The sequence below is a fragment of the Mytilus californianus genome, unplaced genomic scaffold (genome assembly GCF_021869535.1).
Source record: "Mytilus californianus isolate M0D057914Y unplaced genomic scaffold, xbMytCali1.0.p SCAF_6, whole genome shotgun sequence".
In the NCBI taxonomy this organism is placed as follows: domain Eukaryota; kingdom Metazoa; phylum Mollusca; class Bivalvia; order Mytilida; family Mytilidae; genus Mytilus; species Mytilus californianus.
The window spans coordinates 17,890,135-17,904,143 of NW_026262712.1; the positions used below are offsets into that span (position 1 = coordinate 17,890,135).

The 14,009-nt window shown below is 32.1% G+C and overlaps 1 protein-coding gene across 2 annotated transcripts in view; it reads left to right on the top strand.

The window, feature by feature from the left end:
• Positions 1-214: 214 nt before the first annotated feature.
• The window catches only part of LOC127705757 (uncharacterized), a 60,632-nt gene continuing 46,837 nt past the window's right edge, over positions 215-14,009 (top strand). For both annotated transcript variants that reach the window (XM_052210116.1, XM_052210117.1), the window contains exons 1-3: positions 215-403; positions 5,436-5,792; positions 13,104-13,232. In XM_052210116.1, the coding sequence (XP_052066076.1) occupies positions 243-403; positions 5,436-5,792; positions 13,104-13,232 (647 nt within the window). In that variant the 5' untranslated portion in view covers positions 215-242. The remainder of the gene's footprint in view (positions 404-5,435; positions 5,793-13,103; positions 13,233-14,009) is intronic.

Consider the following 14,009-nt stretch of genomic DNA (forward strand, 5'->3'; position numbering starts at 1 on the left):
GCCATGTATAAATTGTGTATCATTATGCTTTGAATATGCACATGAAACTGAAAGTACGGTTTTACATATTTGGTCATTACCATCAGAGTTTTATTGTATGTCTCGGTTATCATTTTATATGTAATTTAAATGTGCTCTGTTATTATACTATTTCCAGATGTGCTTGTTTAAAGAAATATTTTTAATTTCAATCTCTTATTTTCACAGCTGTTCATCAAAATTTCTCTTTTGGGAAGCTATTCATGGAAAAGTGTTCGATTTCGTCTGATAGAGCAGGTGCTCGTCGGACAACAGCAGACGATACGGCAACATCATGGATTTTAGTTCAAGATAGCAGTGGCGAAACAAGATTGATGACACAGGATGAACTTGAAAGATGTCACAATGTTCCCAGTTTTATAGGGTATGCATATAAATAATTCTATGATCTTCTAGACTAATGATATAAAATCGTCTTCTCTTGAACAAGTTGAAGAACTGAAAAAAGCTCAAAATGAAGACAGCAAATGACCAGCAGTCGGCAACATTATTTTAATATCAAAATATTTATATTTACTGCAGGATCGTCGATATTACGAAACAGAAATTAGATGAAATCTTAAAGGAGAAGGTATGTTGAGACAAGTGGTTGAGACAAGTCCAAATAATTATGAGGTTTTGAAAGGCTATTTAATTTATTGCTGAAAAGCCTTCCTACTCTGCAACTGCCTTTCAACAGTTCAAGAGGTCATAAATATCAGGAGTGGATCCAGAAATTTATAAAAATTCAATTTTGTTTTATTGATAACTATGTCATGAAAATTGTAACAATTAAAGCTAATGGTTAAACAGGGAACTTATAAAATTGATTCCAATTTCATTTTTCGTGGATGCCTGCATGCCTGTAAAAAATGTAAATTATAATGCATGTGCATCTGAGTACTATAAAGTTTGTATATAGACCGTCTTTTTCTCGATATTATCAAGGAAAAGCTACAGTTTTGGCTCTACTTTTTTTACACGGATCGTCACCTTTCGGAAATTTTTCGTTTAGTCTGGTACAAGCATGTGCCATACCAGTTAAAGGTTTGTTTGCTAGGATTCCACAATTGCCAACCCCACATAGAGCACAATATGTTATTATATATATATCTTTATTGCAAAACATGAAACTGGCGGGTTAAAATGCAAACATAGTACATTGTATACACAAGTGACAAGAAACTTAATACATGATAAATGTTTTAAACAAGTCAAGTTGATATTAATAATATATATATATATAATAATTGACCAATGTATATATACAATAAGCTCCTTCTTTTAAAGAAGAGTATAGAAACCAGTCATATTGAATCAGTCAATTTCTCTGAAAGTCTGTTCTTTCCTGTATATTTCTGCTACTGTATGGAAAAGTTATAGTGTGTTCCTGGTTAAAAATGATTCCTTATCAAAAATTAAATTTATTTGTTATTTGATGTGTTTATTGCTTCACGAGGCCCATGTTGTTTATACCTATATGTATGTCGGAGGTTGTTTTACAGTGGTTCCCAAGGCTATGAGAAATCAACTGGACATTTGGTTCAGTAAACCATTCTTCTTAACTGGACAATACTCTTTTTTACAGGACATTTATACATATGATTTGGACAAAATTAAAAATTTCAAACAAGAGGTGTTTCTCAACTACAATCTCATCGAAGGGCTGTTGATATTAATCAGTGGAACTTTGTTGTCTGGTTTTTATCCATTTGTTCTCATTCTAAATATGCATGTTTTAATTTGTCACAGAGCAAACAAAAATCAATTAGCCAATGAAAAACATCGTTATTTTTTTCTGCTTCATATTAAACACTTCTGTTTTGAATCTAGATTTTTCAAAAAATGTTAGTAAAGTTTGTTCTATTGCAGAACAGTTTGTCCTTCTACAATTGTGACAAGAACTTAGAAGATTATAAAATTACTATCTAAAATACAGACTGAGTGCATTTGTAAGAGATAAATTTGTCCTGGTAAAATATGTCCGGGCGGACATATATTACTAGTATAAAAAGTCCATGGTTACAGAATTTACTAGTAATTTTAGTCCGATGTTAGTAATTTATGTCCCCAGACAAATTTTCCTAGGAATTCAAGTCCATGTCATTAATATTCCTAGGTAAAAACGTCCATGTCCTTTTTTTTATAGGAAAAAATATTAATGAATCAAATCATTTACATTTAAACAATGAAAATTTAAATGTTATGTTTAATTGTTTAAGAGTTGTGTATTTATAGTTTTGATAAAATGTATGTCCCCAGACTAATTTTCCTAGGAAATCATGTCCATGTCATAAATATTCCTAGGAAAAACGTCCATGCCCTTTATTTTAAAAGGTAAATATAAATGTTATGTTTTAATATTGTTTAAGATTTGTGTATCAATTTTTTTAATAGAATTTATGTCCCCAGACTAATTTTCCTAGGAAATCTTGTCCAAGTCATGAATATGCCGAGTTAAAAACGTTTATGTCTTTTATTTAAAAGGAAAATTCTAATGAAACAAATTATTTATATGTAAACAATGGAAATTCAATTTTTATGTTTTAATATTGTTAAAGAGTTGTGCATTAATATCTTAATAAAATTCATGTCCCCAGACTAATTTTCCTAGAAAATCATGTCCATGTCATTAATATTCCTAGGTAAAAACGTCCATGTAGGGAACAAAATAAAACTTTCCCATCTTAACTAAGAAAATATGTTTTTTTTTTTATTTTCATTAATTTTTATAATATAATAAAAATTACTAGAAAAACTAGTCTTAGGACAATTTTTCCTAGGAAAATAAGTGCCAGACATATTTTACTAGCTATGGACTTATTTTCCTAGGAAAATTTGTCCTGGGACATACATTCCTAGTAAAATAATGGTCATGGACTTGATTAACTAGGAAAAAAAGTCTGGCGGACAAATTTTACTACCGGACCAAATTTACTGTTACACATTCTTCTTAAAGTAGTTTCACTGAAGAGAACTTATCAAAGACATACAAACTTTCCCAGCTGGTATTTGAAGAATAAAACTTAATTTTGCAGGATATTGTGTTTTTTGGTCGTATATATATATATATAAATATATATATGTATCTCAATAATATAATTTTCTACAAAATTGAAATTCTCTGAAACTTAACAGCAGTTTGTTCAATTTTGTTTCAAAATTTCTGTCATTTTGAAAAATGACTAGGTTTATTTAGTCATTTATTTTATAATGCCTGTCAAGGTTAGGCATTTATAAATAGTCTGATATTATTCAGTCATTTTACAAAATGCCTGAAACATATGTATTTAACAGTCTTTGCCAAAAACACAGCAAATTGCCAATGAATTACAGTGATTTCCAAGTGAAATAAAAATCTGACAATTTCACTCCTCTAACATCACACAACAATGGATGTTGTCAAAACTTTGTAGATGACGTTCCATCAAAACAATCGAGAACGTGCAGAAGTTATATAGTTACCTTCATTTTCTACTTTATTTCCACTAAATAGTCCAGGCCATGGGCAATGCAATAAAAGAATTAATCCACATTACTAGTCCCCCCCAAATCCTCCCTATATTATGCTCCTTATTCTATTTAGGGACTGTGTTACTATTACTTAAGTGCTCTCTCTTTTGGGGGCCAAACCAAACGCTGAAAAGATACAGTGCAAATGAAAGCATCTGTTTTACACTAATCAGAGATCAGTAAGGGGCCCAAGACATGTTAACCGGTTCTTGGTTAGAAGTATAAACTGAACAAACACAGGTCTGGGACAAAGAACCACAGTTTAATATTTTCTTTGCATATCAATAAAGCAATAAACATAATTACAAACAAAGCAAAATCAAGTTGAAAATCTGTGGTACTAGCTCCTAACACAAAGTACATGATAACTGTGAGTTCTTTTGAAAACATTACTACTCTACTTATGAACAATATATTATAATAAAAGGCTGAAATGACATAGCAATAAAGTAAAAACTATCCTCTAGGGAGCGGAGGGTGGGAATAAATTATTTCCCAGAAATATTTGAATGTCTGCTCAAAGCAAGCGTTGCTTTCAAAATAATTATGTGCTAGTGCCTAAAACAAAAGCCCTGTTAATTAAGCGCTGATTGGTTAATTCAAATGCAATGTTAATTTTGATTGGTTAGTAGTATGATCTCGAAAAAGCAATTCGTAAACGAGATTTCACATGCAGCAGTAACTGGGAAACCCCCACACTGATTGGACCAAATAATAGACAGGAATTCCCAATTAAAATTATATGTACAGGCATAGCACAAAAATGAATTGTGTATTAATAATCTATTTATACAAAATAGTTCCATGACTATAAATCCAAGAATTGAAATTGAAAAAACTCAACTCCTAACTGAACAACACTGATATGGTAATTAACTCTGACATTTTGAATTTATAGTGGTCTAGTCGTTCTGAAAGAACCTCAAATCAAAATACTCTATGTCTATCATTTACAGTTCATGAATTACACTTACATATCACTTATGTTAAATACAAAAGAGGAAATAACTCTCATATGGAGTCTATATGTATCGCTTCGGTCAAATTGAACAAGACACCCTGAAGATATATTAAACAAGTAATTTGGAAAAATAAATTAATCAGATTCTTATATGGTTGGGAAGGAAACAGTGTTTCAAAAAAAATTACTGAACTCCAAGGCAAATTCAAACGAGAATGTGTCCATTGTACACAGATGCCCCACTCATGCTATCATTTTCTATGTTCAGTGGACTGTAAAACTCTAATTTGGCATTAAAATTAGAAAGATCATATCATAGGGAACATGTGTACTAAGTTTCAAGTTGATTGGACTTCAACTTCATCAAAAACTACCTTGACCAAAAACTTAAATCTGAAGCGGGACAGACCGATGGACGGACGAATGAACGGACGCACAGACCGAAAAACATAATGCCCCTCTACTATCTTAGGTGGGGCATAAAAAGGGGAAGTCCATAAAAACTGACAAAATTGAACGCTATCAATCAACTCTTACAAAGAAAAGTGTTTGGTCAAACAGGGTGAGATTATCAACATCAAAATCAGGTTGATATCATATATTATACAATTTTAAAAGGATAAAAATTGCAAAAAATTAAAGTCTTTAAATTTAGTAATATATTATAGATGATGTTATGTACCTGCCGCTGGAGAACTGTTTTGGAGTACAAATGTATTTGTATGTTTGTGGACTTTAGCCGATTGAGCTTTGCATATAAACATATGATCTGTTGTTGAAGTCTGTACATTACCCTCTAGATCTCTTTTGCTTATTTTTTGTTGGTTTGTTTTTGTCTCATTAATTTACACCCAATATATTTTTTTATTCATATCAGATATTACTGGTGCTCTGCTTTAGTGAGTATTATGCATAGATGTCAAATGACAATACTTTTTTTCAGTTCTGGCCTACCAGTAAATATAAGTTTACCAATACAAGAACAAAATAACAACAGTGATCGTAATATTCACGAACCATTAGAAAATGCACCAGATATCAACAATAACCACATCCATGATATGGTCAGTGCAACTTACTCAAATGGAGATGACAGTATTGAAACATTACGATCTCAGCAACAGGATATTTCCATGGAAAGACCAGATATCCTTGAGACTGGGCTCAGTTACAAAAATCCACCGATAGAGCTTGTGATGGATGATGATCTAGATTCCTCTTTAACACATGATGGAAGTTTGTTAGAGCATATATCTCGACAGATAGCCATACAGCAGCCTTATTTAAACCCTGATAACAAGTAAGCATATGTATATATGTACATAATAACTGATTTGATAAAACAATTAAGATATAATTATGCATATTTAAGGTTTACAGGTTAATGGGTTTCTTCTTGACAACATTTATATTTTTTTTTAATGTTTCTGTTCTTGTGTTATATAAGTAGTAATAGAATACAGAAATATAATTGAAAAACGTTGTATATATAGTTCCTTATTGGTTGGAAAACTTGAAATATGTATTTTAAGGTGAATGTTCTGAGCTATTATATCTTGGCATTCATGACAGTTTTAAAAAAGTTTCTCCTCCAAAACCAATGAAAAAGAACATGGCCACTGTTATCAAAAATAGAAAATGATCACCAGATGGGAGTTAAACATGTTCTTGTTTATTAGCTCAAAAACTACAACATAAAAGAAACTTCCCCTCAAATCAATGTGAAGTTTTATTTTTTAAAATTTTTCATTTGCTTGTACTATGTAATCATCTGTTAGCTCCTTATACTTTTAGAAGTTATTGCCCTAAAATGAATATTTCGAACCAAATTTTTTTTTTTAAACATTGGAATACACTAAAATCATTTCGTGCTAAAATTATCAGCAATACATGATCTACATAAATGCTCAATGACTGAACACATCAACTGACTCCCTATAGAAGTTTTGTCCTTATAACTAATTGACAAATTTTGAAAAATTAACCTTTATCATTTTTGCAAGAATGATAGAAAGACAGTAATTGCTTAAGCAAAGATGAACAATAGAAGATATACAAAAATGCTCTATGAATGAAATAATAATCTGATATCAAAATAAGAAGATGTGGTTTGATTGCCAATCAGTCAACTCTATCAAATACCAAATGACAAAGAAGTTAGTAACTATAGGTCAGCCTATGGCCTTCAACGATGAGCAAATCTCATACCGCATAGCCAGCTATACTGGCAGGCTTCAGCATGACAAATGCAAAACAATTCAAACGAGAAATCTAACCGCCTGATTTATATGCACAAATCAATAAATGAAAAACTAATATTATATGTATACATCAACAAACTACAACAACAGAATTGCATGCTCCTGACTTGGAACAGGTGCATACATAATGTGGCATTGATAAACATGTTTGCGGTCGTAGAACCCTTCCCCTTAAGTTCGACAGTAGTTAACAGCACATAATAAGAACAAACTATAAAATCAGTTGAATTGGGCTAAACTAATCAGATAGATTCAAAAAAAAAACCCACTAAAAGTACAGATCTGCATGAGAGTACTAACAGTTACTGAAAGCTAGTTCATAGCCTATAACAACTAATATCATCATGAATCTAAGAGTAAAATATTGATCAGTACACATCAAATTTTGTGTAAAAACATCATTAATAGTCAAAGAAATGCATGATCTTGTGCAATGGGAAAATATAGGTTTCGACAAAATGTACGACCGTAAGTGTCAATAGGTGTATAGCAAACATATTTAGTTGGGTTTTGATTTATTGATAACAATATCAATAATTATAACCCTTTTTTAATAACTATTCAAATAAGTTTCTAGAGGTGCAGCCAAACTTCTTAACTAAATTTTTATATGACCGCAAAATATTTTTGCGGTCGTATATTGGTATCACGTCCGCGTCGTCCAAAGACATTTAGTTTCCGGGCAATAACTTTAGTTTAAGTGAATGGATCTCTATGAAATTGAAACATAAGGTTTGAAACCACAAAAGGAAGGTTGGGATTGATTTTGGGGGTTATGGTCCTAACAGTTTATGAATTAAGGGCCTAAAAAGGGGTCCAAATAAGCATTTTTCTAGTTTCCAGACATTAACTTGTGTGTAAGTGTATGGATCTTTCTGAAATTGTACCACAAGGTTTCATACAAAAAAAGGAAGGTAGGGATTGATTTTGGGGGTTATGGCCCTTACTGTTTAGGAATTAGGGACCAAAAAGGGGCAAAAAACAATACTTTTCTAATACTTTGTATAAATTGCTTATTTCTTGACCAATTTCAATGGGGTTTTATTCTTGAATTCTTGGGGTTCTTTAATATGCTGAATCTAACTGTGTATTAAGTTTTTGGATTTTGGGCCCCGTTTTTAATTTAGCCACATTGAGGTCCAAAGGGTCCAAAATTAAACTTTGTTTGATTTCATAAAAAAATGAATTATTGGGGGTTTTTGTTATGCCAAATCTAACCGTGTATTTAGATTTTTTATTTTTTGTCCCGTTTTCAAATTGGTCTACATTAAGGTCCAAAGGGTCCAAAATTAAACTTAGTTTGATTTTTAACAAAAATTGAATTCTTGGGGTTCTTTGATATGCTGAATCTAACCGTGTATTAAGTTTTTGGATTTTGGGCCCCGTTTTTAAATTGGTCAACATTGAGGTCCAAAGGGTCCAAAATTAAAATTTGTTTGATTTCATCAAAAATTGAATTATTGGGGTTTTTTGATATGCCTAATCTAACCGTGTATTTAGATTTTTAATTTTTGGTCCCATTTTCAAATTGGTCTACATTAAGGTCCAAAGGGTCCAAAATTAAACTAAGTTTGATTTTAACAAAAATTGAATACTTTGGGTTCTTTGATATGCTGAATCTAAACATGTAGTTAGACTTTTGATTATGGGCCCAGTTTTCAAGTTGGTCCAAATAGGGGTCCAAAATTAAACTTTGTTTGATTTCATAAAAAATTGAATATATGGGGTTCTTTAATATCTATCCTGAATCTAACTGTGTATTAAATTTTTTGATTTTGGGCCCCGTTTTCAAATTGGTCTACATTAAGGTCCAAAGGGTCCAAAATTAAACTTAGTTTGATTTTTACAAAAATTGAATTCTTGGGGTTCTTTGATATGCTGAATCTAAACATGTAGTTAGACTTTTGATTATGGGCCCAGTTTTCAAGTTGGTCTAAATCGGGGTCTAAAATTAAACTTTGTTTGATTTCAACTAAAATTGAATATATGGGGATCTTTGATATACTGAATCTAACCGTGTATTAAATTTTTTTGAATTTTGGACCACGTTTTTAAATTGGTCCACATTAAGGTCCAAAGGGTCCAAAATTTTTCATCAAAAATTGAATGATTGTGGTTCTTTGATATGCCGAATCTAACCGTGTATTAAGATTTTTAATTTTGGTCCCGTTTTCAAATTGGTCTGCATTAAGGTCCAAAGGGTCCAAAATTAACTTAGTTTCATTTCAACAAAAATTGAATTCTTGGGGTTCTTTGATATGCTGAATCTAAACATGTATTTAGATTTTTGATTATGGGCCCAGTTTTCAAGTTGGTCCAAATCGGGGTCCAAGATTAAACTTTGTTTGATTTCAACAAAAATTGAATGTATGGGGTTCTTTGATATGCTGAATCTAACCATGTATTTAGATTTTTTATTTTTGGGCCTCGTTATCAAATTGGTCTACATTGAGGTCAAAAGGGTCCAAAATTAAACTTTGTTTGATTTCATAAAAAATTGAATTCTTTGGGTTTTTTGATATGCTGAATCTAACCATGTATTTAGATTTTGGATATTGGACCATAATAGGTAAATGTCCAATATTAAATTTTTAAGTTCTTAGACCATATTCATTCTGTGTCAGAAACCTATGCTGTGTCAAATATTTAATCACAATCCAAATTCAGAGCTGTATCAAGCTTGAATGTTTTGTCCATACTTGCCCCAACTGTTCAGGGTTCGACCTCTGCGGTCGTATCAAGCTGCGCCCTGCGGAGCATTTTATAATATATATGTAGCATTTAGTAAAAGTTTTATAATAAGTAAATTTGAAATCCTTGACTTAATAATATACCAGTAATACATATATTCAACTTTCATTGAAATCCAAAATATCATTACTGACTCTGACATACCCAATGTGTTCATTGTTGGGATATTTAAACACTGTAAGGTGGGGCCAAAGGAACATCATTATCCAAAACAGGAAAATTAACATTAGGAAATGAAAAATTGTCTGTTTTGTCAAAATGTTTTGTAAAATGTTTCCCTCGTAAAACTGGAATATTTCATTATAGGAAATAAACTAGTGATATATACCATTTCCCATGCGAGGACAGCCAGGTGGCACTGCCCAAGGTTATTGCAGTCACATTGTTATCCGAGATGGTACATGCATTTTTATGAGATTGATTAGTTTTTCGACATTTTCATTGGAAATAATAATTTGTTGGACTTTTTATATTTTTCTTATCATTGTTAAACTTTTATGTTTGATGGATATGCTGTGAATTTTGTGTGATGGTTTGAAATTCGTGTAGATTGATTGGATAAATACTGGCATTGACCAAAGTGGTCTACACAATGGCGGATGAGAACATTGGTGAATCGAAATCTGAAAGGAACAATTTGGCCGAAATGGTGAAATGTCGCACAAAAGAATTGTATAAACTTAAATTGGGAAAGGTTTAGGAAACAGTGGGAAACCATGATACCGATAATAAAAATAGTATTTTAATGAATAGAAGTACAGATGCAGTGCGCATGTCCAGGAATCCTGAAAGTGAAAGCAAAACCACAGGTGGTGAAACTAACAATAACATTAACAGTCCAACAATGAAAGACGTCATGGGCAAATTTTCAAGCATGGAGATGTCACAAACAGAGATAATGGCTAACTTAGCTGTGAATATTCTGCAATTGCAGGATAAATTTGTTGGCAAAGAGCCTAGTAAATCGCTGTTTATGTTTGATTTGTTTAAAGTAAATTTCAGCAGAAGATATCGAGGATTCTTAATTATTAAAGGAAAAAAATGTCATCAAGATAACAGTAAGTGTTGTTGAATTTATCAATTAAATGGAATTATGAATGGTCTTTACTGAGTTTGTCCATACACTGTGATTCATAACAATACAATAATAAGTCGGCTATCAAATGGGTGAAATTGGTGCCTTTAGGAATACCAACAACCTGTCGATAAACTATATTGCTGAAACATAAATAGATGTTGTCAAAGAGAAAATTTACAGCTTTGAAAATCTGATCACACTTCCAGTATGTATCAATTGTATTTACCTTTTTCATTACAGGAGAAGGCTTCATATGAGAAAGATCGATGCAGCAGAAAAATCTGCTATCAGATTTTTCAAATCAACCTCCAATATATTGAATAGGAAAACTTTTGTTTGATAAGATTGTGTGGAAGTGTATTTTAGAGAGTTTAAAAGTCAAAACTTTTACACTACAAAAATATTTAATTCCACTATTTTTACATGCGCTTTATTACAAAAGTTAATGATTCATGTTTTGATGGAAGTTACGGTTGATTAACTGTAATAGCTGCCATCTTGGATTGTAAAATAGCAATACACAATCAATCTAGCTTTATGTTTAAATCTGCAAAGGAGAAGGTCCCATAGGGGCAAATATTGGCCTAAAATTTGAATAACATCTGATGAAAGATTTTAGATCTATTCCACTGTTTTTGTTTTAAAAAAAATGAAACATCGAAAATAAAGGGCCAAAAGTGAATGAGACATGAAGTTTGAAGAAAATCCTTTAACATTCCATTGAAACGACTAAAAAGTATGTGCGTATAGTCATCCGACTAAATTGCTGGCTATTATTATCCTGAAAATACGATAATAGTGAAATGAACGAGATTTGAACGTATTATTTCTATAATGCCAGCTAGAATCTGATTCAGACGTGTTACCACTACACTTGGTTATCAATTAACCTTACTGATCAGTGATGTATTTACACCTACTGCATAGATGATTTGTAACTTTTCTCCTCTTTTTCTTTTTGTAATCTGAGACTGGGACAAACTGACTTGCAAGAATTGTTTACTTTCACGTTTTTTCATTATAAATTTTGACGTTAATATTGAACAAAACTAGTTATGTAAACAGCGGAGGTGTTTTTTCTCATAGCCCAGTATTTTGTCCTAAATTTTTACATATGCTGAGTATTTTTTACTTGAATAGAAAAGTAATTTAATAATTATAACTATTTGTCTCTTTAATTTAAGAGGTGACTCAACCAGAGGGACAACTGAAAAATGACCTTTTTATCATGCGTGCCAATTGCATATGTTTTCACCATTTTAAGTGTTGATCTAAATCGATAAAACACTATCACCCTTGATATTAACAAAGATATTATAAAAAACAATTTAAAGAATGGTGACAAATCATTAAACAAAAAAACCTCACCTTTGGAAGTTTTCTTGCTTTAGTTGAGGGTGTCTTGTAGTCACAGCCACATGTGGATACTTTCTGCCCTTTATCCCTTTTGCTCCAATATTAATATTTTCAGATTATTTTGTTGTTGTTAATTTTAGGAGAATATTTTGTTTTTTGAGTGCCTCTGTCAACATGAGCCAATAGTTTCTTTTCTTAAAGACAAACCCTGTTGTTTGCCATCTTCATCACATTTTTTTACTGTGGCCCACCTTGGTGGAGGCCTTTAAAAACGAGGTATTTCAGTCTAGAAATTGACATTTTTCGATCTTTTGACGTATTCAAAGCACTTGAAGCAACCCAAAATCAGGTTTCTGCTTTACTGAATGATAAATTTGGATGTGCTTCTGAAGAACAGATATAAGCAAATCTTTTCCGATGCTTGTAACAAAATAGGGGGCCAAATATATCCCTTAGACTGTACCTTGTCTCGTAATATTATTAAACCTCCTCTAAATGCTATCTTTTTTTTACTTACTTACATAAGTTTTATGAAATTACTTTTTTTTTAAAACAATGCTATAATACTCTGGCCTATGTTAGTCTTGCATGTTTTTTAAATTTTGGTTCATTTATATGTTTTGGAGTTTAGTCCATTTTCACTGAACTAGTACACATTTTTGTTTATGGGTCAGCTAAAGACTGCATGCCTTCTGGTGAGGGATTTTCTTGATGTGTTGAAGACCCATTGGTGGGCTTGGACTGTTTTCTGCTCTTTGGTTGGATTGTTGTCTCTTTGAAACATTCCCCATTTCGGTTCTCAATTTTATAACAAATGTTTCTATTGGAACAAATATTCTATACCCTTTATTCCCTTTTACCAAGGAATAAATACTGTAAAATTTCTTCCAAAGGAAATATTTCTTCCATTTGGAACTAGTATTTTAACGACAGTAGAGGAACTTTTATTCCATGACAATACAACAGCTAGAAGAATACAATACCTGCATGAGGATGTGAATAAAGGAATATATTATTGTTCTACATGTCAAGGGGACTCTTGTCTCCTAAAAGTCTGTAAGATTGTTTTTGGTTATTGGTATTTTAGATATACTTATAGTATTGTAAGGCAGGGGTCATCATTTGTTACGGGTAAGTTAGCTTTTAGTTCTTTTTTTTTTTTCAGTGGCCAGCCTCTAACCTACCATATTGAAGAAATACCAATGGAAAATGTAGAAGCTTTAGGTGTGAGTGCTTCCCTAGGAGACAGTTTTACCATTGTTCCAAACATGATGAATCAACACCAGCACACATGGTTTGTACAAAATGTGTCTAATACTGTGGATTCATTTATTTTCAGGGGTATCAATTTTCGTGAATTATGAAACAATTGTATTTTTTGTGGATATTTGATATCATGGTTTTGCTCTGCAAAAAACGCGGAATTATTATACGAACACAAAAAATTTGTGTTCATATTATGTTATCATTTCGTCGTTGTTGTCCGAAGACACATTTGGTTTCTGGACAATAACTTTTGTTTTAAGTGAATGGATCTCTATGAAATTTTACCAGAAGGTTCAATACCACAAAAAGAAGGTTGGGATTGATTTTGGGGGTTATGGTACCAACAGTTCAGGAATTGGTGGCAAAAAAGGGGCCAAAAACAAGCATTGTTAGCTCACCTGGCCAGAAGGGCCAAGTGAGCTTTTCTCATCACTTGGAGTCCGTCGTCCGTCGTCGTTAACTTTTACAAAAATCTTCTCTGAAACTACAGGGCGAAATTTAACCAAACTTGGCCACAATCATCATTAGGGTATCTAGTTTTAAAAAATGTGTCCGATGACCCTGCCTGCCAACCAACATGGCTGACATGCCTAAAAATAGAACAAAGGGGTAAAATGCAGTTTTTATACGACTGCAAAAAAATTTTTGGGATCGTATGATGTCGTCTGCATCATCGTCCGAAGACACATTGGTTTCCGGACAATAACTTAAGTTAAAGGGAATGGATCTCTATGAAATTTTTTAAGAAGGTTCAATACCACATAAGGAAGGTTGGGATTGATTTTGGGGATGATGGTCCCAACCG